Raw genomic sequence first — 25,993 nt, forward strand, 5'->3', positions numbered from 1 at the left:
CATCTGCATCCTACACACAGCACATTTCTTCCTTTCTTTTCACATTGTTTTAAACTAGATAAAGTTTGGGAATTGAAAATGATATGCAGGTCAATTTTCCTAGGCAGTTTCACAATTACACAAAACTAGTCCTAATAAGCAATCAAACACAACAGTTACCAGTTTTAAATTAAAGTTCTGATTACCTATTTATTTGGACTCTCAACTGAGCACCAGGAACTGCTTATGGGTTTTCCAACATTGGCTCATCGATACCGACTGTGGGTTCAAGGTTGCTAAGGGTATTTTGCTCCTTAGGATTGAGGAGTTCTGACTACATTTAAAATACAAACATGCTATTATGAAACGATTTTCCGCAAACAAATTTTGCACATGGTTTCTGTGGATAGCACCCATATCATAGACACCAAAAAGATGAAAAATATTCACATAAAAGTCACTTTATTTAATAAGCAAAACATGATCTTCCTCATGTTTGCTGACATCCTCAATAGTGAAAACCAACACCGACTGTGTAATAGGAAATGTCCATCAAGGCAGTGGGTTTTGTTTCCATTGAAGCAAGATTTCTAGTAAGGTAATAACAGAAAAAAACCACATTTCTCTTTCCTTCTAGGGGAAAAGGTAAGATAAGATTCCAAGGCATGTATGGAAAATACCACATTTGCTTGGCTTAATTTTCATATATTTTAATTTGGGAGGCCAGAGAAGAAAGATTTATTCTTGTCCTCGCCGCCACCTTGTGTTAAATGTCCCCGGTGGAAAAGGCAAAAGTGGTGGAGAGACTGGAGGCTGCTAATTCTGGGCATTGTGATGCTAACGATGAAAGGAGAAGCAAGTGGCGCCCACTATTCAGTGCCCCAGCCTTTGGCTTTACAAATGAACAACACGCATTGAGGGGAAAAAAAGTTTTCTGCGTCATATCTGAAAGCCTGTCAGATTTTTTTTTTCTTTTGCAGAGTTAATCCAAACCTAAAAGATTTAAAGCCGACATTCGCATTAAAGACAGAGAGTCTCTTTGTATTTTTTGGATGAAGAGGGGGGAAAAAAATAAAATCCCACAGAGGTATTTCCTTCCTTTCTGTACAAGAAAGCTGGCCTCCTCTTGCAGAAACCAGTTTTGTCTCTAACTTTTCACATTCTGCACTTGCAGGCAGGTCAGCTGGGAAAAGGCGAACCACCCGCAGACAATGGTGGTCACAGGGGCGGCCAGTGCAGGGCTGGGCTGGGCTCCCTCCCAGAGCGGTTTGCAAATTGCTCCTAGAGTGGGAGACTGCGGGGCCAAGCCAAGTGGGCCCGGCCGCCCCTCCTCAGGGGCCCGCCTGTGAAACCTAATGGAATCTGCCACAAAAGTGGCTCCCGGGGGACTTGAGATGGGATCAACGCAGGGAGCTGCAAAGCTGGCAAACCAGAGGGCACAGCCCCGTGTGGGGAACAAGCAACTGCTTGTCTCTGCAGGGCGATGCTGGCTCCACGAGGCTTCAGAACTAAACCACTGCCTGAAACGCAACTTGCGGCTGAGGAATTGTTCTGCAATTTCCATGCGACCTTGTAGAGAAAGAATGTTTGAGAAAATAAGAGCTGGTGTGCTTTGGCTAAGCCAACGGACCTGCCTGGATAAGAGGGTCTTGCCTCCTGACCCACAGTGGGGGGATTGGTCTGCACTACATTCCCACACCAGAGAGGAGCAATTTCTCACCTCCAACGTACCCAAGTCCAGTCTTGTAGGAGACAGAATTCAAAATGCCATCCGCCTATTTATCTTTGGTGATGTGAATCTTAAGTTGAATACTACTTTTATTCTACAAATGAGAGTGGTGTGGCATAACCCTTACTCTTAGATAATATACAGACACTATCTGAAAAAGAGGGTCCCTTGGGGACTCTACGCTGTCACTGCCCCCCAACTGGAGCAGGTCTGGTGATAAAGGGCCCTGGAGGTGGCCTGTTCTACCCTTCCGGCCGTCAGACTCCACCCAAGTGATTCCTCTGTCCTGGCTGCCTGGGCTGGGACATGGATTGTCAGCATTAAACTTGATAATGTTGAGAAAGTGGCTGAAGTGGCTGCTTTTATTATTAACACGGATTCTGAACAAATTTTCCTTTCTGGTTCTTCTAAGTGATTTCCCCAGGAGCTTCAAGAAAGGACATTTTATCATAATATCAAATTAAGTTGTAAGTCAGCTTACACTTTTCATGGTTTGCCTCATAGTAATAGCACAATCTATGCCTGTCTCATCCAGTAGTTGAAATGCAATTGTGAAACAAGCTGAAGTAACTAATCATGAATGAAGGGCCCTTCGTGTCAATTTGCTAATTTAGGAAATGGAGATAAATTATTTTTTTCATAGAAATTATTATCCATGGCACAGGCATAATATATTACTTTGGAAAGGGAAAATTATTCAAAAAAACAGCGCTACAAAATTTGGTTAGTTATTTTTCGGGAGCAGAGTGAAGTAAGAGAAATTAAATTTTAAAAGGGTTAAGAGTTAACATCAGCAACAACAACAAACCAAGAAGTGATTATTTGTTAAGGGTCTGAATAAAGCTTTATATAAGGGTTTTTTTTAAAGCTTAAAAATGGTGAAAAAACTACAAAAGGAAATACTGTAGAGAACTCACAGGCATGAAGAACGTCCACATGTTCAAAAAGAACACAACTGAAAAATTAAATGGGAAACAAGACATTGGGAAAAATAAGTGCTACCAATACATGAAATTCTGTGTTAATGTCAGATCATAAGAACAGCCTATTTCTCTTCATAGGAACAGCTGAGATCCCAAAAGGCAAGCCAAAGATCTGGGAAGGAATTCACAAGAGCAGCAGTACGTAGTCAAGAACATGAAAAAAAGCCTGAGGCTCACTGCAGTCCTAGAAACACCGCTACATTAGATCAATCAGAAAATGCACCGTCACAGCTGTTGGGAGGCGTGGTGGGACAGGTACTTGTAACAATTTATATTCCCATCAGTGACAAAGTACTCGGCAATGTTCATTCAGGACTCAAATTCGTGTTAATTTGATCCTTCAACTTCTGAACTATGTGATAAAGTTACATGACGCTTTTGCTTATTGTTAGCATCTCATGAAACTGCTCTGTGGCCGTGCCCCCTGAGGGTACCCTCTCTCCCTCCCCAAAGAAGGGCCCCTGGCCTGAGGTTTAGTTACAGTGCAAAGCTCAGCAGCCCTCTTGGAGAGCCACAGCATGGAGAAGCACAGGCAAGGCTTCCTGAAACCAAAGTGCAGAACCATACTAAAAAGTTTTTTTTAAAGAAAATATTGACTTATTTATTGGAAAGGTTGGGGGAGCTCAATCTTCAATCTGCTGGTTAACTGGGGCCAGTGTTGTGGCATAGCAGATTAAGCTGCCACCTGAGAAGCCGGCATCCCACTAAATCACTTCTGATCCAGCTCCCTGCTGATGGCCTGGGAAAGCTGCAGAGGACGGCCCAGGTACCTGGGTCCCTGCACCCAGGTGGGAGACCTGGAAGAAGCTCCTAGCTTCTGGCTTTGACCTGGCCCTGTCCTGGCCATTGCAGCCACTTGGGGAGTGAACCAGCAGATGGAAGAGCTCTCTGTCTCTCCCTCCCCACCCCTTCCTCTCCCACTCCCTCTCTAAATTTGCCTTTCAAATAAATAAATAAATAAATAAGACCTAAAAAAAAAAAAAAAAAGTCTGCTTGTTCACTTCCCAAATAGCCACAACATCCAGAGCCGGGCCAGGCTGAAGCCAGGAGCCAGGAGCCAGGAATTCTAGCTGTGTCTTCCATATGAAGTGGAGGGAGGCAGGGGCCCAAACACTTGGGCCATCATGCAGTGTCTTCCTAGGCCTATTAGCAGGAAGCTGGATCAGAAGCAGAACAGCCAGGCACTCTGATTCAGGATGCTGGCATTGCATGGGCGGCTTAACCTGCTGTGACACAACACTGGCCCCCTAAAGAGTTTTTTAACCCAAGGTATTAACTCTAAGGAATGCAAATGTTCATTGTCACTGTGGGTTCTTTCACCAACAAAGTATCAACCAAAGCTAACAGGACAGCTGTAGCTGGTTAAGGAAAGGCATAACCATGAGAGAGTACTTCCTAAGCTCTTAAAGATGCTGTTCTCAGAGTGTAATGGTTAGAAAATGGAGCTTTAGAAGAGCCCTGACGAAAGGGGAAGGGAAAGTACTCTGGCATTTTCTCAGGAGCCTGGGCTGCTGTATAACCCCCCTATTATCACCTATGCAGGGATCAGCCACAAATCCCCACCTTGGCTTAGGTCTCTTGCTTCTACAAGGGTACTTCAAAAAGTGTTTACTTTGGTGCTAAAATTTCAAAATCCATGCACAGATTTTTCATAATATGCATTTCCTATGATCTTTTTCAGACCCCTCCTCTTCAGTCACAGACTACCCAGCAGCACAACGGAATCTTGTACAGGGTTCCCACATCCAACGCATCCCAAATTGTCTTCCCCTAGAGCCTGCTCTTCCTCTGCACCAGCCATGCAGGGAAGCAGCAGCAGCAGCAGCTGCCCAAGCAGGCCCTGGACACATGCCTAATCGCCTCTTCATACCACATGCACACTACACCACCAGGTTCACTGGGCTTTGGGATCTTTGTACCGACCCACCTCTTGACAACCACCCTGCCATCATCTTAGTCTTGCATGTCCTCCTGCAATGGCCTCCTTGTTGGACTGACTCCACTACTGCTGTGTTTCTAGCTATTCACAACGCACTCACTGGGACATTTTCACAGTGCAGATTTAATCTGAGCACTTCCTGGATTCGATGCTACCAATGGTTTCACTTCACTATGATGACAGAAAACAAAATCTTTAACATGATCTCAATACTGACCCTGACTTCTGACTGCTTCTCCAATACCATCTCTCAAGCCAGCTTGCATCTCTAGGTACACACTGGTCCCCATTCCTAGGTGACCATGCTTGCTCTTGCACGTGGGCCCTTGCGTCTGTGACTCCCACTCACCCTTCAATGTTCACTTCAGATGTCACTGCCCTCCTTGAATAGGGTCAACTGACCCTACTTTGGGCTTCCGTTATTTTGGAACTTGGCACTTGTTTTCTAGCTACTCCTCTGTCTTCCTGTTAGACTAAAATCTCTGGAAGGGGAAGAAATATATCTTGACTAATTTTCACAACTAAAGCACTTAACCACCAAGCAGATGTTCAATAAATAATTGTTGGATAAATAAGCTCTTACAACCTAGTGTTTGGAGAGATTAAGTCAAAACCACGAGAGCCCTGGGACTCTGTGAGCTGTGCCGGTTAGTTTGCTTCATTTTCTTATGTTCTGGCATGGAGTTAGTGCTAGATATTTATGTGTTTTGGAGAGATGGGAGAAGAGGATGATCCAACTTCCTAACCATATTTTTCCAAAACACTTTTTTTTCCTGTTAACAAAAGTGGAGTCATATGCATAAAAAGTGAAGTATGCTAAACTATCTCTGCCCTTTCCCCCAGTCGACAGACATTTCAGTGAATCCAAGGGAAGATGTCTTGGTAGTAATATGTTCGGTTTTTGTTTTAGTTTTAAGGGGTGGCAAAGAAGGGATGTAGAATGGGCAGGCAAAGAAGGCAGGCTTCATACCAGCATTAATGAAGATTTTTATTACTATCCAGCATGAATACTTCACTATATTCAATGAAAGGAAGCAGAACAAGAAACCCCAGTCTTCCTCAACACAGCAAAAATACACTTTAATCTTTCAGCTGTTCTGGCCAGAAAATACAGAGGTCACCCTTTATCTCCTCCCTTTCTCTCAAACTGCACATTCAATCCACTGGGCGATCTTATCTGCCCTACTTGAAAACTTCACACGGCAATGTTCATAGCAGTGCTATTCACAATAACCAGAAGGGGAAAGCAACATCAGCAGATGGGGGTAAGCACGGCGCAGTACATGCATGTGATGGAACACCAGCCTTAGAAAGGAAGGGCATTTTGACACGTGCTGCAACAGAGCTGAACCTTGAGGACAGCACGCTAAGGGAAGTAAGTCGGACACAAAGGGACACATACTGTGCGATTCTGCTTGTACACAGTGCCTACAACAGTCAAGTTCAGGGAAAATAGAACGGCAGGAGCCAGAAGCCGGGTGCAGGGTGGGGTGTGGGTAAGAGGACAGGAATGAACTGTTTTGTGGGTGTGGAGCTTCAGCTGTGAGGAAGAAGTTCTGGAGATGGAGAGCGAAGATGACTGTACAACACTGAATGCAACGCATGCCACCCAATCACATGCTTAAAAATCGCTAATGTGCTACATTTGTCAGGTATGTTCTACCACGGTAAATACTTTAAGTAAAACATGACTAAGGACTACCTGTCTTGCCCACTTCTGCCATGCCCAAATCCAGAATGTTCCCACCTCACACTTTCCACTGTGCCCCGAACCCCTGCCTTCTCCTCTCCAGAGCCTGTGATGACAGCCTTCTGTGCGGGCCTCTTTCCTTGGTCCCTGTTTCCTCTACACTACACCCAGAGCAATCATGTAACAGTGACACGATGACTCTCCAGTCACTCTCCAGGGACCTGGAGGAAGAGTGCGCATCATCACCATGGCTCCCAGCCCTGCCTCCCGGCCCCTTGTCTCAGCCTCTTGGGAGGTTCCCTCCCTCCTCCTTCCCTCGCCTCCTTCCTCTGCTCTGCCACTCTGTCCTCTGCAGGCTCTCCACAGATTTTCCATCTGGAATTCTCTTCCTGCAGGAAGCCACAGGTCCTGCTCGTGAACTGTTGGGCTTTTGCTCAGAGGTCATCTTTCCAGAGGGCCCTCATGACTCGCTCCCTGCTCCCCTCCAGTAAAACCGTACTGGTCACACACAGTCCTGCCCGCCCACCCCACCCTAGCACTTGCTGCCACCACATGGTCTGCTCTGTGCTTGTTTTTCTGGGTTTCTTCTCAAGATAATAAGCTCTGGAGGGCAGGATTTTTCTTTCTTGTCCATGGCTGTGTCCCCAGCAACTAGAAAGAGGCTCTGACATGTCTATGTTGAAAAGAATCAATTGCTGAACCAGAGAAGTATATAAATTAAGAGTAGGAAAAGACTAATAGTGATTAACTTTAGGTAGAGGGCTGGTTTTCCTTCTTCCCCCCTATTCTCCAAAGTTTAGTCAATGGCTCTAAATTACTTTATGAACAGATTTTTATTATGAATTTTAATGTTAAAGAAGAAAAAACAAAATCCAAGTCAGGCATTGTGGTGCCAGGGGCAGGGTGGCTGCGGCCTCAGATGCCTCTGTCCCACATGAGAGTGCGCAGCTGGAGTTTTGTTTACTCTGTGCTTCTGAGCCAACTTCCTGCTAATGCACCTGGGAGGCAGCAGATGATGGCCCAGGTACTTGAATTTGTGTCATCCACATGGGAGACCTGGATGGAGTTCTTGGTCCCCAGCTCTCCTCTGTCACTCCGCCTTTCAAACCAATCAATAAAAATATTTTTTAAAAAGCAGAAATATTAACTTTCATTGACATCAGAAAGAGTCAAAACAATCATGTAAAACCATTATTCTGAGTCAGACTCTGAGCTCTTTTGCTCCATTTAAATTATTTTCCTAGGCTAGATGACAGTCACGATGAGAAAACATATTTAAAAAGATTTTTGCTCCTTGAATTTACCCTTCACTAGCAGGGAAGAGCTGACAATTCAATAGTGATTCTCCTAGTTGTAGAATGATATGCTTATTTGTTCAATTCATTTTTAAAGTATTTCTCTACTTTTGTCAATTTTTCAAGTTTCCTTCCTATTAACCATACACATGTCTGACCAAAGTTCTCCTTATTCTTGCTGTCAATGGACACTTTCATGTTTTTTTGGTGTAGGAGTGCTAGTTTGTCTTTGAAGATTTAGGGCTTTTCTAAGGGAGTTAACAAACTAGAGGAAACCCCAAAAGCAAACCTATCATGTGTTTCCCAGGATTTGGACTCATAATGAGCAAGCTGGACCCACGTGGTTGTTTCTGGCTACAATTCCAGTGAAACACCCTGGTGGAGCTACTCTTCAGAGGTGGTTTGCACAAGGGTCTTCAGAAAATACTATGAAATACTTTATGAAAATACTATGCATATACTAGGAAAACACTGTGCCTAATACTATACTATGCATGGCTTTCAAATTTTCTTGTACTCTAACAAGTTTATCTTTTAATTTGATTTCCATGAAGTTTTAAGTTATATGTACTATAAGTGATGATTCCCCAATACTTTGCAAGCCCCATGTTTTTGGTTTTTAAAACTATTTTCCATGTCAGGAGATCACTAAATGTTTCCAGTTTCCTCCTGTGTCTCAGTTAATCTTTCTGCTCTCATGAGCAAGTACCTTTTCATTAAATCATCACCATCCAAAAAAAATAAAAAAATTCAGTGCTCAACTTAAAGTTCACAGACATTGTTCCTTTTCATGCAGATTTTCAAGATTTTCCCAAACAAATACGGCTCTTTGCTCCCTGCTGCTCTTCAATGTTCCTTTTTTTTCTCCCTACACTCTATTAGGTAGATATTTATTTGGAAAAGACAGACTTGGTGTTACTCTGCCCCAATTTTAGTGCCATCTCCTCCAATCTTGGTTACCTATGGGGGACTTTAATCTTGGCATTTCCTTTCTAAGTCATCCAATCTCAGTGGACTGAAAAGATCTGATTCTCTGAATCTGAGACACAAAGATATCCTTTGTAACCTGCTGAAATCTACAACTTTAACATATAGATTTTTATGGCAAAATAGAAACAGAATGCTAAGTGCCCATTCCCGGCAATGCTACCACGGATTTGTTGGGGCTTCACACCAGCTCACCAAAATCAACCCTTTCAGAGTGAAAAGTTGCATTATTTGAATTTAAACTTGAGAACACTTCTGAGAGTGTCATTGTGTTCCTGGCCCTTGAAACACCCTGGTGTGACACTGCAAAGGCCTCTAAGTGGTTTGACCCTTTCCCAGGGGCCCGTGCTGTCTGAATCCATTAGGTCCTTGGCCATGGGGTTAACATCAGGGTGCACAAGCATCTCTGGGCCAGCACTAAGTGGAGAATTTGCCTCCTGGCACTTAGACAAATTCCAAGCTCATAAGAACTTTGGCTTGAAGATGTGAACTTCCACTAAGATTCTACAGTGGTCGTGTGCCTCGGCGAGTCTGGCACAACACCTCCGTCTGAGGAACCCTAAGGAAGATGCCAGTGCCAAGACAGCTTTGATGTCTCTTGTTTTAGCTGAAAACACTTCTTGCAAAGTACCAAATATATGATGTGTATTCATGTCAGAATATACTTTTTCATGATTTATTTATCACTACCATTACCAATCATTTCTTCTGACCCAAATATTTATTCTATAGCCCAGAAACATTTTGGAATACTGTGTATTCCACAAGGAAGAGCTATTTACCACAGCTGAAAGTTAACAGTGTCAGTGACATTCAGATAACTTTCGGTGACCTAATCTTTGTCTATTTCTAGCTCCAAACATTTTCTGTTTTAGCAACACCAAATATTTCTTTGCTTGGGTTGTCCTCTACTCAGAATGTTGTTCTCATATTTGGCTTTCTGGACATCTCAGGTAACAGCAGGAGGGAGAAATCTTCCCGAACAATGGCCTGGGGGTCAAGTGCACTTCCTTCTCTTAGCACCTGTGCTCCTGACCACAGTGGATAGCATCATGAATTCTAATTATCTCTGTTTATTCCACGAGACATATGCTCCTCAAAATGGACTTTAGACTTTTGATCTGCTGACACCCAGCATAGGCCCTGTCTCAGCTGAACTGAGCTGTATAGGCTCTTAAACAGGGTGAATTACCACTACTTTCTCCATAAAAATAGGGCAGAACACCCAGAGAATAAGGAGAGAGAAGGGTGTTTCGGATAAACCCCAATATGTTTGCAATTATTTCCAGCAGCTCTTGATTACTCAGAGACAAAGAAAACCTTGGCTTGGGTAATCCCAAACAAACAAAACAAATCTTAGAAACTATGCTAATTAGATACCAGTCCACAGCATTTAGGAGTCCCTTCCCCCTGGACATTCCCAGGGGGTGGTGAGGGCTGAAGGAAGGGTGATGCCAGTGGGATTCAGAATCAACATTCGGTCTAACAGGAGGCAATGAGAAATCTTTGTGTCCTCACTCTCTGGCAAGGGGAGCAGTGAAACAAAGGATTATAAAAGAGTTCAGAGGAAAAGAAGAAGAGCTAGTTGGGGTTGGGATCAATCAGAAATTAGTTTTTTTTCCAAGAATAGTGACCTTTGACTCTCAATGTATACTGAGAGGCAAACAGGCAAAAGAAAATAATCTTTCTAAAAAGGCATCAAGTGCGCTAGGAAATGTGTGCTTCTGAAACATTATTTTCTAGAAATATAGTTCCCAGAATAGTAAAAATAATTAAGAACAGAAAGTGTGTTGTTTCATTTTATTTTAATCTTCTTTAGTATGCTATTTAAAAACTTAAAAGTGACAGAAAAATGAGGACAGAATTAGCAACAAAATATTTTTTTATTATGAGAAATACAATTTTAAAATGTTATGATTAAGTTGTATAGAAAAAGTACATTATCTCAATGCTCAATATATTTGCTTGTCATATCATTCCTACAAGTTTTTATAATTCTGTAATGCTTCTGTATTTCATCTTTTTATTTATTTATTTGAAAGTCAGAGTTATGCAGAGAGGAGAGGCAGAGAGAGAGAGAGAGAGAGAGAGAGAGAGAGAGAGAGAGAGGTCTTCCATCCACTGGTTCACTCCCCTGTTGGCTGCAACGACTGGAGCTGCACCGATCCAAAGCCAGGAGCCAGGAGCTTCTTCCGGGTCTCCCACATGGGTGCAGGGGACCACGGACTTGGGCCATCTTCTACTGCTTTCCCAGGCCATAGCAGAGAGCTGGATTGGAAGTGGAGCAGCCAGGACTAGAACTAGCAACCATATGGGATGCTGGCACTTTAGGCCAGGGCGTTAACCCGCTGCACCACAGCACCGCCCCCCCTGTATTTCATCTTTTTAAAAACCATCTCATTGGGGCTGGTGCCATGGTGCAGTATTTTAATCCTCCCCTGTGGCACCAGCATCACATATGGGCGCCAGTTCTAGTCCCAGTTGCTCTTCTTCCTATCCAGCATTCTGCTGATGGCCTGGGAAAGCAGAAGGAGATGGCCCAAGTCCTTGGGTCTCTGCACCCATGTGGGAGACCCAGAAGAAGCTCTTGGCTCCCGGCTTTGGATTGGTGCAGCTCTGGCTGTTGTGGCAAGTTGGGGAGTAAACCAGTGGATGGAAGACCTGTCTCTCTCTCTCTCCCTCTGTCTGTAACTCTACCTCTCAAATAAATAAATAAAATCTTAAAAAATTTTAAAAAAATCTCATAAAGTATTGATTGATTATTAGTAATTCAATCTGTAATACACAATGACCTGTATCTCAATACTAAAGGAAATGATTTTTCAAAAACAGTTTTATTTGAAAGGCAGAGAGACAAGTGGGGAGGGAAGGAAGGAGAAAGAGATATCTTTCATCTACTAGTTTACCTCCTGAATTCCTGCAACAGCTAGGGCTGGGCCAGGCTGAAGACAGAAGCCTGGAACTCCATCTAGCTATCCCATATGGATGGCAGGGATCCAAATACTTTGGGCCAGCACCTGCTGCCTTCCAGATACATTAGTAGGGAAGCTGGACTGAAAGCAGAGGTGAGACTTGAACCCAGGCAGTTGGCTATGGGATGCTGATGTTCCAAGAGAAGGCTTAAACACCCCCCACTACATGCTGTTTAAACATTTCAAAACTTCAGAAAGCACTTGGCTATACACATGAGAAGACTTTAAAAAGTTCATGGACAAGAAGGATTAAAAGGTAAAAATACAAAATAGACATGGGGCCAATGTTGTGGCACAGAGGTAAAACTACTAATGCTTGTGACACCGGCATCCCATATGGGTGCTGATTCACATCCCAGCTGCTCCACTTCCAATCCAGCTCCCTGCTAATGTCCCTGGAAACGCAGCAGCAGATGGCCCACGTGCTTGGGCTGCTGCATTCCCTGGGAGATCTGGGCGGAGTTCCTGGCTCCCAGCTTCAGCCCGGCTCAATGCTGTACATTTCAGCCGTCTAGGAAGTAAACCAGTGGATGGAAGACCTCTCTTTTTCTGTCTCTCCTGCTCTCTAACACTGACTTCCCAATAAATACAATTAATAAAAATGTAAACCATACCTTCAACACAAGTTCCATCAAGGTCAAGACACGCTTGTAAGCAATGGCACCAGATATTTATTCCATCTCTAAGAACTGAGGGTACTGGGAATCCTGCCACACCCATCTTTTTTTTTATTATTAACTAGAGAGAAAAATGGGTGCCTTCTGAAGACATTTTAAACATTAGGAAACCAAAAGAAGCCAGAAAAAGCCAAAGTGGATGCCTCATGGTTTCTGATTGAAACTTATAAAATTGTCACTGGTTGCTGAGAGGAAAGATCAGGAGCACTGTCATGGTGAAGGAATCTGGGGAGAAGCTTTCCTGGGTGTTTGTCTCTGAAGCTCTGGCTCACTTTCTTAAAATACTCTCCTGGTAGGTAGATGCATTGCTCTTTGGACCTCCAGAATGTCAACACGCAAAATGCCCTCAGCATCTCCAGAAATGACTGTCATGACCTTTGCTCCTGACTGGTCCACTTTTGCTTTGACTGGACCAATTCCACCTCTTGTTTTGATTGTGGTTTGTTTTCAGGATTGTATTAGCAAAGTCATTTTTTATCTCCTGTTATGATTCTTCTGAGCAATGCTTCAGAGTCTTGATCCCATTTGTTTAAAATCCCTATTGAAAGCTATGCTATTAACTACAGCTGATCTGGGTGCAATGCTTCTGACAGCTAGTGAGCAGAAAGTTTGCTCCACTTTCATTTTTCAGGCACATTTGTGTATCGAGGTGCCTAACGTGTTGGCTACTCTTTTTGCTATTAACTGTTGGTCCTCTTCAATTAGGGCATGGACAAGATTAATTTTTTCCTGCAAACTGATGTGGATGGTCTGCATTGAAGGATCCATCTTCAACACTGTCACATCTCTTCTTAAAATCAGTTATCCATTTGGAAACTGTTATTTATTTGAGGCACTATCCCCATAAACTTAAACATTTTTTATTTGAGAGAGAGAGAGAAATATTTCAGCTGGTTCACTTTCCAAATGCTTACAACAACTCAGGCTGAGCCAGGCTGAAGCCAGGAGCCAGGTCTCCCACAGCGGGATCAGGGACCTACCACTTAGGCTATCACTTGTGTCTCCCAGAGCATTAGCAGGAAGCTGGAATCAGGAGAAGCAAAGCCAGGACTTCAACCGAGGCACTGTGATATAGGATACAGCCATCCCAAGTGGCATCCAAAGTGCTGTACCAAACACCTGCCTCCCAACCCCCATAACCTTTTCATAAAGCATCAGTGATTTCACCATTCTTCCACCCAAGCTTTGCCAGAAATTTGATGTTTGTTCTTGCTTCAATTTTAGAATTCATGTTGCACTGATAAGGGCTCTTTTCAGACTGATGTCTTCTCCTTCTCATTGCCTCAAATTAGATCCTATTCAGACATGTTATAATAAGTCAGAACAAGTTTATTTTGGTGCAAAAATTTTTGAAATCTGTGCACAGTTTTTCATAATATACAATTCCCATGAACTCTTTGAAGATTTCTTGTATAAAAGCTGAAATGTGTCTTATATAGAGAAATTATTGACTTCCATGGCTGAGACTTGTAGTTACTCCCCAGTCTATCCCTTTTCCTATCTTCTTTAGATGAAATGGCATTGATCCTTGCCTATAAACCAGCTCAAAGAGTATATTCCTCTGGCGCTCTTTTTGCACCTAGTTGGGGATTTTGTTTATGTTTTGGCCAATGTGATCTGATTTGGAAAGGACGGAGCCTTACAGAGGAAGGGCTCATCTTTCTTCCTTCTCTTTTTGGCTGGAAGGTTGGTAATGCAGCAAGACAGAAGACACTGGTCTCTCATGACTGTGCAGCTGCTATGCCAGCTGTGGAATGCCTGTCTCCCACTTGACTCTTAGATGGGAATGAAGTGAAGTTTTTATTTTGGTCAGCCCATAGTTAATACATAGCTACTCTTCTCCCCTGACACTAGGAAAATACACCATCACCATAAAATAACTTAGTTTGGATGGTACACGGTAGGGAGTTTAAGTGATAACTTAGAATAATGCAGCTTTAGACTACTCGGACCCTTTTATCTTACTATATCACAGAACACAAGCATTATGCCCGTTATGAGCGTTTTGGAAACAGATGGCACAGTACCATCCATAGTTTCTTTTGTGAGTATTTCTGGTAGAACCGCTGGCAGGCAATTCAAACACAAGGTGTGTTCATCCCATGAGCTAGCATGCAGGCTCTGCAGAGCAGCCACCCTCTATTCACCTTGCTGAACCTAACTCATAGCGGGTGCTCTTTGCAGCCCTCTCCGTTGCAGCCGCACTGGCCTTTTCTTTGAACGGAAAGGCTCACTCCTATCTTAGAACGTGTGCACCTGCTGTTTCTTGAATCTGAGTAGTTCTTCAGACAACAGGTGAACCTGCATCATTTAAGTTTCATCTTAATTGTCCTGTCTTCACAAAGACCTTCCCAGAACTCCCATTACAGCTGTCTCCTTTCATACTACTCTTTTTCCTGTCACTTTGTAAAATTATCTTTACTCATTTGTCATTTAGTCACTGGTTACCTGGTTTAGTGACTGTTTCTCTTTTCCATCCCCTGGTCTTCTTAATCTGAATTGCAATGGGGATGCTGCTCAATTAACGTGGATCAGTGCTGACTAAGCCCTTGACACACATTTGTGGAGTCAATGAATGACTGTGATGATGAATCGACTCTACAGGAGAACAGCTGAAACTCTGTCATATCAAGAGCAGGCTTTGCTCAGCTTTCTTGCCCACCCCACTGCTATACCATCTGGGCACATCATGACATCTGTCACATCTATGGACATCAATGCTCCCTTCTAGCAATGAGACCCTAAGGGCCAGAACCAATTCCACTCATCACTGCATCCTCTAGTGCCCAACATAGAGCCTGGCACATGTTAGATACTCAATATACATTTGGTGCACACTGTAGGAAAGGATGTTCTGCCCTTGGGGCCTAACACTGCGGCACAGTGGGTAAAGCTGCCACCTGTGATGCCAGCATGCCATATGGGTGCCGGTTTGAGTCCTGGCTGCTCCACTTCCAATCCATCTCCCTGCTAATGGCCTGGATAAACAGTGGAAGATGGCCCAAGTACTTGAGCCCCTGCCACCCATGTGGAAGACCTGAACGAAGCCCTTGGCTCCTGGCTTTGGCCTGGCCCAGCCCTGACCATTGTGGCCATCTGGGGAGTGAACCAGCGGATGGAAGACCTCTCTCTCTCTCTTTCCCCCTGTAACTCTGCCTTTCAAATAAATAAATCTTAAAAAAAAGATGCTCTGTCCAGAAAAAAGCAATGTTGGTTCTCGTAGTGACTCTAAAGAGACCGCTGACTTTAAAGTGTGTGCAAATGTCCTGATTCATGATTACATTTGTTGTATCACATCCCTCTTATGTCTCAGCATTTTTCTATATCCTTCTCTTTACAACGTGGGCTTGGGAGTGGCTGTCAGCCTGCTTCTTTAAGAACTGTGAAGTCTACCTGCCTCATTTACTGTCAGGGGCAGGAGGACTGCTACCAACGGCATGTTTTATGGGCTGGGCTTCCGATCTTGGCTCACTGGCTCATTGCAGGACATCTGACAGAAGTTAGGGCAGCTGTTCCCTCTAGGCTACCTGGCTAAATGCAGTCATCGTGGCTGAAACTCCATCCTGTCCTAACACTGCCCCACCCCATGCACAAAGGCTGGTCTTAGGACCAATAAATTATTACATGCTATTTAGGTAACTAGAAGTGGATCCATTGATAAAGACTATTTTAACCAGGAAATTTCTTATATGAAAAGTCATTTATGATATTGGATAAAATAGGCAACAGCACTGCTTAGGAAAAAAGAAATCACATCACAAATGTAGTTTATTAATGCCTTTGCTATGGGGGTGACTCCAAAGGGTTCGACAAAGATTTTTATTGTTTCTCAGACAGACTTTACCAACCTCAATCAAGAGATCTGAAATTCTGTAAAACACATGCTCGCTCCCTCGCTTCAATTTCCTTCAGTAGTTTTATGGATCCCTGAGGCCAGGGCGAGCAGAAACAGATGGCGCTTGGAGGTCTTTACGGTATGTGTCTGCAATGCCACGACGAATTCGAAAGTTTTGCTGATACTAAGCTTCTGGTATTAATCCTGACATGAAATGATCTTTGATTTAGCTTGTTTTTTATTTTTTAATCTAGTTTATTAATCATATTGGCTGAAAGATTTTCTTCTGGAAATTCAAAAAAAAAAAAAAAATACCCAGGACCCTCACTCAGACGAGGCGGACAAGCAAGCCGGCATGTGTTTATTCAACATAGCCATTTTCCCCAGGGCCTACCCTGCCTCATAAATTGTTGTAGTGGTGTGAAAAAATACAAGTCAGGTCTGAAAGAAAGTTCTCCTCTTAAATCACAACCATATTTGTGAGAGGGGAGGAAGCTCGTCACACTCTTTATTTTCCTTTCCTAAATAATTTCTGGTTGTATTTTCCAATGAATCGTCTGTCTCCCCTTCATACAGCCCTCTCCTCCCTCTCCCTATTTGAACAGTTAAATAGCGCAGTAATTTGTGGCACAGGGATACTTGTTAATCGTTCCGATTTGGATCATTATTGTGGGCAGAGATGTAGAATCACTGTAATGGAAACAAAGTGAAAAACTCTAGGAAGGAATGTTTTCCAAATGGGAACGCCCTGCCCACCAACGGCGGCGGGAACCACGGAGCCTGGCTGTGGCTGTAGCAATTGCAGTATACACCACGATCCCAGTCCTGGAGGGACCAGCTTTCTGCTAACTTCAGGCCAGCACAGTGAGTTGGAGTAAAGGCGGGGAAGCCACCCGGAGGTATGGACAGAGCCCCTGATCTGTGACAAACACGGTGGAAGACAGCAGCTGAAGATGGAAATAAGTGTATGTAGATAATGGACTGGTAACTTTACCAACCAGACGGAAATGGGTACTTTGCTTGACCACACTGACGCTAAAAATGCTTTAAACCTTGAAGACTGATCAGGCTGGGAGAAAAGCCATCGTGGAGGGGGAAAGAGAGGTGAGAGAAGAAACACAAAAGGAACAGACAGCAGCGGATCAGGGGCAGACTAGACTCGGCTCAAGTACTTGTTAAATTTGCGTGTTACAGATACTTGCAACTTGTGTGACCTCTAGAAACTGACTTCACCATTGTGCGGCTGAGAGCTGCGTAACAGGACCTACCTCCCGGTGCAGCTGTGAATGCTAAGTGAACGAACACATGAACAGTGTCTCTAACACTCACTGCCACGGCTGGTCTTCAGTCAATGGGGTCCTACTCTAGCTGAGCCACAGCCTACCTTCTCTGCCCATATGGGATGACTGGGTTTTCTATTTCATGTTTAAATATGACAGATACTACTCATGCTAATATTGTTATTAAGAGGCAAGAGGCTAGGATACGAAATGAGATGGAACTTCTGTAAATGCAGTCAAGGGAATTAGCTGGGTGTTGTAAATAATAAAAAAAATGGCCATTTTAAAAAAAATGGGTTTTAATTTTTATTTAAGAGGGAGAGGATGCATGAGATTGAGAGCACACATGTACGCACTCCCATCTTCTGGTTCACTTCCCAGATGTCTGCAACAGCCAGAAATGGATTATCCTGAAGCCAGGAACTCAATCTGGGTCTCCCACATGAGTGCAGGAACCCAGCTACTTGAACCTGAAGCCAGGGACTCAAGCCAGGACTCCCACATAGGTGTAGGAACCCAATTACTTGAGCCATCACCTGCTGCCTTCCAGGGTGTGCATTAGCAGGAAGCCACAGTCAGGAGCTGGAGGCAACCATCAAATCTGGGTATTTTGATGAGGGACACAGGGATCACAACCAGTGACTCAACTGCCAGGCCAAATGCCTGCCCCTCAGGACACATGTGCAAAGAGATGGGAGCACTTGTACATTTGTCTAACATACAGAGATTGATCAGGGCCCTAGGTAAGCTGGGAAATAGCAGAACAGTCGAATTCCAGGAAAATGGCTGCTAGTCCACAAGAGAGAAAGGAAAAGCAATGGGTCCTACAGAGAAGGTATTGAATTGCCCAGGCTGTTATTGGAAACTAGTGAGGTTTCCAAAGAAATCTGCCTGGAATTCTCTAGCTCCCTGGCTATTGTTCTGCTTACCACAAAGGTCTGCAACGTGGATTTACTCATTACAAGGAGACCTGGAATCAAAACAGTGCCCAAGGAACACACAGTGGGTGCACAGTAAGTGCTGCTTCTCTTCCCTCCTCTTCTAGGTGAGGATTTTCTTTCAACATGCGAGAAACAGTTTTGTCTTCAGACGAGGACTGCAGAGATGAACCAGGAGGACTATGAAATCTTGATCTACTTGTGAATCTGCGTCAGGCTGAATATAGCAACGTGGACTTGTACCTGTTAAGTTGCCTAATCTGTATAATTTACACCCAGAAATCTTGTTAACTAGGGCAAAACAGTTTGCTCCCTTTCAGCGCTGAAGCTGTTGCTCCTAGGAGAACAGAGTTGAGAAAGAACCTGAGAATACAGTTAAGGAAGAGTCTAAGAGAATCTCCATCTTAGGGACAAGAGGCCACCCTCAGAGGCACAGAATAGATAAAGCACTGCGCAAGTGTTGCTGGTGGCAAGAGCCCATGCCCAGCCAACAGAGGAAGGACTAGCGAAATGCAACCTGCATCCCGCTGTGCCATGGGAAGTCTTTACATTCAGGGCAGAGAGCAGCATGGAAGACCAGCCATCTAAGTCCAATCTAATCTCTGCTACTTACTATTAGTGGGATATCAGACAAGGTATTGAGCTTCTCTCTGCCTCAACTTCCTCTTCTGTAAAATGGTTTTTTGAACCAGTTTACTGTGAGGATCAAGTGAGTTAATGACAAGCACATCTTCCTGATGCCCAGGGCAATTTCCTTGTCTTCTCCCTCCTCACATCCACACTGTCAGGATGTCCTGGTGGCTTTACCTCCAAGCTACCTCCAGAACCTGACCAGGCTTCACACTGCTGCTCTCCTGGCCCAAGACGCCACACCACCTCTGAGTTTATTGCAAAAATCCAAGTGCTTTGCCACACAACAGAGTCTCATGGAGGAGGTGTGAGTCTGATCATGACACGTCTCTCTGAGGCCCCTCTGCTGCCTGTTTATCTGACCATGAGCAGAAGCTCCGAGGCTCTGTGGGACACCCAAGTGGTTCCCCCCGCCTGCTGGACCCTGCTCTTTGGCACTTACATCCCTCCATAGGTCTCACTTAGTTACTTGGTCAGTCTCCTTCCACCAGAACAGTGAGCTGAAGGCGGGCATGTGGAATTCTGCCTACTTTGTTCAGTACTGAATCCCCCAACCCGGGAACAGGGCTTGCCATCTGGAAGGACCTCGATAAATGGTTTCAAATGTACACAAAGTACTTAGAGAAGTTCCTGGGATGTGCCTTAGGTACGGTCGCTGTGGCTGTTCTTCCCAGATATGCTGTCTTCCTGAGTAACTCCTCTACTCATTCCATGCCCCCATGAAGCCACACGGCCCCCACTCTCTAGGAAACCTCCTGCGGCAGTGCGGAAGAGACTGGGGCTGCTATTTTCAGTCTACTTCACTTCTAAGCTGCACCATTCTGGATGTCCTTATTAAGCTTCTAGGCAACCAAACATCCTTACAGACATAATTAGTAAATTATTTAGTTTTGGAGGAATTACTGCCAAATCAATACAGGAAAGCAGTGGATCCACAGATACGTTGTCTGGATTAGACCCTTGCGACCTGTTAATGGTGGTGACAGAGTTACCTGCTCTCCACATTGGAAATCCTGTGGCATAGCAAGTTCTGGGGGCTGCCTTGGCTATGTTTCATTATGTGGATCACATAAAACATGTCAATGCAGTGGATTTACACTTATTTATAAGCATTTATCCTTACATTAGTTTTACAACAATACAGTACTACATAACATATATGTAACATATATTACAATAACATATTGCTCTGAGAGTTAATAGATGAATAAGTGAACTTCATTTAATATGGATGGCCAATTATATACATATATACATTTTACATATACATACACACACACATAATTCAAAAACTTTGTGGAAAGTGGAATTCAAAGATAAGCTTGTGGTGGGCATTTTACCTAGTGGTAAGTGGGAAGATGCATGCATCCCATATTGGAGTACCTAGGGTGGTATTTTACATACAAATTCCAGTTCCCAATTCTAGCTTCCTGCTAATGTAGACACTGGGAAGCAGCAGATGGTGGCTCAAGTAGTTGGGTCCCTGCCACCTACATGGAAGACCTGGATTGAATTCCTGGCTCTCAGCTTTTGCCTGGTCCAGCCCTGACTCTTGCCGGCATTTGGAGAGTGAACCAGTGTATGGGAGTTCTCTGTTTATTGTCTGCTTCTGTCTCTCTGCCTCTCAAATAATATAAAAATAGTTTGATACAAAAGTTCTTTAAATTCATGCATAGTTTCTTCATAATGTGCATTTCCATGAAGTTTTTTAAGACCCCTCACAGCACAGATCCAAATACTGCACACAGATCAATTTGTCATATATGTAAATATGTGTGTATGTGTATGGTTATATATGTGTGTATCTATGTGTGCACCTGCTAATACTCTTAACTGAAACATAGAATTTTAAGGGTAAAAGATCATAAACCTAAGGATAGTCACTTCTTTCTACAACTGATGGGGTTGTAAACCTATTGATTCTACAACAGAAACAAAAATGTTAGAAACTATTACCATACTTCCCAAGAAACTGTAAATGGAAATGATCTGTCCTCAAGAATTTGAGGGACATTCTTAGTAAACTCTTATTTTGGAGTTCTTTTGAGGCTTATTTACACACACACTTCCCAAAATGCTTTGCAAGCACTAAAGTACTACACAAATGTAAAGTATTATTATTTCCTGTGAATAAGTTAAAAGATACATTCCAAGACAAGGTTATAAAGTTTACAGCTCTTTAAATTCATTCTTCAGATTTTCAATGGAACACCAGCTATTTAAACACTACTTTCAAAGTAGTACTAGTAGTAGTAATAATAAAACAACAAGAAACAGAGCCTCTGTTAGCACTTTCCACTATACATGAAGTGAGCAGAAATGTGATGGAGTACTGACATTCATTTCACTTTGAATTAAACACAGCATCACCACAAGTCCCAAGAGGTAGTATTAAGTTTTGTGTTTGGGTAATACTGGGAATTCTACAGGCAAGGGTAGAATTATATTTGGTTGGCAAAAAGCCAGTTCAACTTCACACTTGTCCTAGAAGTAGGTGGTCAAAAAATCTGCTCTTGTCATCAGACCTATTGACATAGTTGCTTAAACTATCTGGGTTTCAAAATCTTTTGTGCTATTCATTTTAAAGATAAAATAAACCTTAAGAAATGAGATAAAATGAGGCAAAGATTCATGTCTAATGAAAAAGACATTAGGCAGAATTCACCTTGGGGAAAAGTCAGCTCAATCAGGCAGAGCACATCAAATAAAAACAAAGAATGAAACTGGGTTTTCCAAATGTTTTCATCTGATAGTTGATGCGCGCGCTCTCTCTCTCTCTCTCTCTCTCTCACACACACACACACACACACTCTCTCTCACACACACACACACACTCTCTCTCTCTCTCTCTCACACACACACACACTCTCTCTCTCTCTCACACACACACACACACATAATCAGCTCTCCGTATCACCGGGTTTGGCATCCAAAGATTCAACCAACAGCAGATTGTACTACACACATGCAGACTTTCCCCCGTCGTCATTATTCCCTAAGCCACACAATATAACAATTATTTACAGAGCATTTACACTGCATTAGGTATTATAAGTAATCTGGAACAAATTTGAAGTCTATGGGAAGTTGTGTAGGTGGTATGTGAACACACCTTCATTTTGTGAGACTTGACTGTCCTCAGAGTTGGGCATTCTCAAGGTGTCCTGGAACCAATCTCCCCAGGACACTCAGGGACAAGTGTGTATATATGTGTGTATTTATTTATTCTTTGATTTTATTTCTTCAGGACAAAAGGACCCAAAAATCAAGGTAAGGAGGAGATGCACTCACAGCTCTCTCTCTGTTCCCTCTAAAATTCCTGCTGTGAATTTTCTAGAATTCACAGTACATGTTTCAAAAGAAACCTTCACTTTTGGTGAATGGAAGTTCATGCTCCCTGATTTGTCTGGTTTTGCTGTAATAGTATATAATGCCTCTCTAATAAATGTAACCACAAACATTTTTAAAAATGTGTCTGCATTCTGCTAATTTATAAAAAGCAGGATGCTGTCAGATAAAATTTCATGAAAATGATCTATAAACCAGACTGTCTAAAGTGAAAGGTACTCAGGCGGTACTTAGGGGCAACAAATACATGGAAAGCACTGGCAAGGCTTCCAGTGACTGTGGTGAAACAATGGCTGCAACGGAGCTCACATTCCCTGGATTTGCAAGCGACTGTGAGGTCACAGGAAATCCCGAAATGCTTTCCACATTTTCTTTTATACATTTTATGTCAAATTTCCTGCAATTGAAATCACAAACCAGCCTACTGCTGGAATCTCTTCTGAAGGCAAGGCGATCTTGTGACACTCCCCCATGAGCACCCAATAACTCAATTCCTGCAAGTGTAACAAGAGACTACCAATGGACTGCGTGCGATAAGGCTGAACCGTCAGATGCTCTAATTCTGCCAAAATGAAAACCAAACCTATGTCTTCAAGAGAGCATGGAAAGTGCACTTCGTCCTGTGACAGCAGGCTTCTCTGTAGTGTAAGAGATAACAGAAGGCAGAAACTCACCGTTCCCTAGTGTTCTCATGCAGAGTGTATTTGAGGATTTACAGTCCGATTCTGAAATGGCATCTTCCCTACAAGTATTCTTATGTGACTCAACCCTGGACCACCACATTTTATTGTCCCAGCTATATTTAAGAAAGAATAAGTAAAATGTTCAGGTTTAAACTATTCTCTCAAGATTTATCACTCCCCCCGGTGGAATCTGAAAACAGCTTTTATATGGTCAAGCACGATGCTGCTGTAAAGCAACAACATGGAAACTCATGGCAGCTGATTACAGTTTCTAATGAGCACTCATCTCCAACGTGGTGCTGGACCACGAGGTACAGGCGTACATTACCTCTCCCGACATGTCTGGGGCCATCGGGACGGCCGGCCACAGTGATGAGTAGATCCCAAAAAACACCACCCAGAGCGCGATGCTGCCCCAGATCGCTATGTGGCTGAACTGTGGAGGAGAAAATATCTGTCAAAGGCCTCTTGGTGGACTGAGGACACTAATCCTAGTGGAACACCCACGGAATCCCTCTTTATTTATTAGACTCATAAAAGCATTATCCACAGGATTTTCTGCATAATCTCTGTAGAATTCTGTAATTGCGTGTGCATTTTTAAAGACAAACTAGGTCTTTTATTAAGTGCCAATCTCTTCCACAATGGTTAGAGTGTTTGTGGTTCTGGAATTTACAACTAAGTCTTCTTTCTCTGTCTCCTTAGATGGTTCTCTCCTCTTATTTTTATCTTTTGTGTCTCCCAATTCCTTTAAGCCTACTTTAGTTTTGCTATGCATGCTCTCATTAAAAGATTTTAGACACCTGGGAAAATATTATCTCTATGCCGATGATTGCCAACTCCGAATTTCTTGTGCCAATCTTTACCCTGAGCATTAAACTTCTTTTTGTTTGCTGGGTCTCTATACCTGGATGTGGACATACTGCAAAACAACCATCTCTAAAAATGAAACTTGTTTTATCCAGACTGGGTATTTATAAGTATATGAGGACAAAACTTTTGCTAATATTGTTAGTCTTCAGAATGAGTTTTCAACGAATTTTTTGAAGAATGCCAGTCCTGGGCCATCTCTAAAAAGAGATTTGTAGTCAAGTAAGTTTGAAGGTCTTCCTATCTCCTGGGATATTCACAACATATAATAACATATTAAAGGCTCTGAGAAGTCCTGTAGTAATAAACTTTAAGTTTGTTTAACCCTGTACTTTTGCACTAAAATCTCCATTTAACACTCTTCCACCCCCAGTACCCTATAATTAATGACTTGTGGACTACGATAAAGGGACAAATTAATTTAGGATAAAAAAGAACCAAAAATTTGGATAGAACGTATAAGCAAATGTGATATTTCCTGGTCATGATTAAGAATACTCTTACCCAGGTCCAATATGATGTCTCTAATCCAGCTTTCAAACACACCGTTATCACCACAAACTGAAACAGAAGAGAAAAGTGTTACTTTATTTCATAAATATTACAGTTGATCAAATGACTGAAGGATACATATATAATGAACAGGCAGCTTTGAATGAAGCTGTGGGAGCAGTGGATTATTCTCTGCTTGCTCAGTGTGGCCAACAAGCACAGAAGCAGGTGGGTTGGCTGGGAGGTCCCATCACGCCTGGGAGCACTGACAACTGCCCACTCACAGCATGGCACTCCCACCGCCCTCTGGGCTTCTCCTCATCTTAGCGTGAGTCCATCCATGAAGCCCCTGACTCTGCGTCAGCCTGCTTTTTGTACAATTCATGAATAGTAGCAGAAAGCCTGTGTCTGCATTCACTTGGCTTTTCAAGCTTGCTTCAACTTTATTTTAAACCATCTTTCAAAGGATAAGTTCAACTTTCTGAATTTCAAAGATATATTATAAAATAATTGAATATTTAGAAATCTCAATGCTCCAGAACCTTACTTAGTGGATACCCTGCCAAGTAGACTAGGAATCTCTCACTCCTGTATGATACACACACTCACTGGCGACTGTGCTAGCGATTCTGAAAGAGGGGGCAGGGACTGGCTGGGCTTCTCTATGCTTCCTGACTGGTGAAATGCACCTGCTTTGTGGTTAGACTATCTGTGTGCAAGACTCTATCACGTATTAGCTCTCTCTGTTAACAAACAAGCTATTTCACCTCTCTGTGCCTCAGCTCCTTCTTCTGTAAGCTGGGACTGATACAGTTTACCAACATCACACAGTGGTTACTTTACTTGTTTATTGTTTGAGAACACAATGCTGGACAGAAGACACCGGAAGAGTGCTTAGCACTGCAGCATTACCTCTTGTGGTCTATTTATAACTAATGATAAACTTCTAACTAATGTTAGTAGTCAAGGGATCTCTGGGCACTTTCAGTGGTCTCTGGAGATGGAAATCTGATGTTTGCTTAGCACGTCTACAACAGTAGACGTCTGACATGCCCAGTCCTACTTCCAGGCAGTTTAAGGGTCTGCACTCTGTATTTGCTGAGACACTGCCCAGTGAGGTTGTAAACTTATGTTCAAGTGAGATGGCTGAGATTTCTCAGCAGGATATCCAGTGGTAAGTCTGGGTTCTTATCTGCAGAAATAAAACTGGTATTAAAATGTAAATACTAATTACCACAAACTATATAAAAATTTCTAAAATAAGAGATGCACTTTAACATAAAATTAAATAAAAAGGCCCCCCTGAGACCTGAGTCCCATAAAGTGTGCATAGGATACCTTGGTGATGTATGCTGTGGCTTATTTCTACCTGTTATGCTAGGATTTACTTCCTCTGTTTTTGTATTTATGCTATGTGAGAGCTATCAGCTATCAGCTCTTCAAACATAGTTCTACTTTTCTTTTACTACTTCAGTAGGTTGATGTCAAAGGAAAAACGAGTTGCAGATTTGCCAAAACCTTAATCCTCTGACACTTAATGGCCTTAATTTCCTATCATTCAGATCCATTTGGCCAAGTGATTAAGACACTGGTGACTCCTGCCTGGGTTTGATGACTGATTCTGCTCCCAACTCCAGTTTCCCATTAATGCAGACTCTGGGAGGCA

At 43.0% G+C, this 25,993-nt stretch overlaps 1 protein-coding gene across 3 annotated transcripts in view; it reads right to left on the reverse strand.

Moving 5' to 3' along the window:
- Positions 1–25,993, reverse strand: part of ATP8A1 (ATPase phospholipid transporting 8A1) — a 262,162-nt gene that overhangs the window by 16,835 nt on the left and 219,334 nt on the right. For all 3 annotated transcript variants that reach the window (XM_070068174.1, XM_070068172.1, XM_070068173.1), the window contains 2 exons: positions 24,340–24,396; positions 23,294–23,401 (listed from right to left, as the gene is read on the reverse strand). In XM_070068174.1, coding sequence (XP_069924275.1) covers positions 23,294–23,401; positions 24,340–24,396 — 165 coding nt within the window. The remainder of the gene's footprint in view (positions 1–23,293; positions 23,402–24,339; positions 24,397–25,993) is intronic.

This window comes from Oryctolagus cuniculus, chromosome 2 (genome assembly GCF_964237555.1).
Source record: "Oryctolagus cuniculus chromosome 2, mOryCun1.1, whole genome shotgun sequence".
In the NCBI taxonomy this organism is placed as follows: Eukaryota; Metazoa; Chordata; class Mammalia; order Lagomorpha; family Leporidae; genus Oryctolagus; species Oryctolagus cuniculus.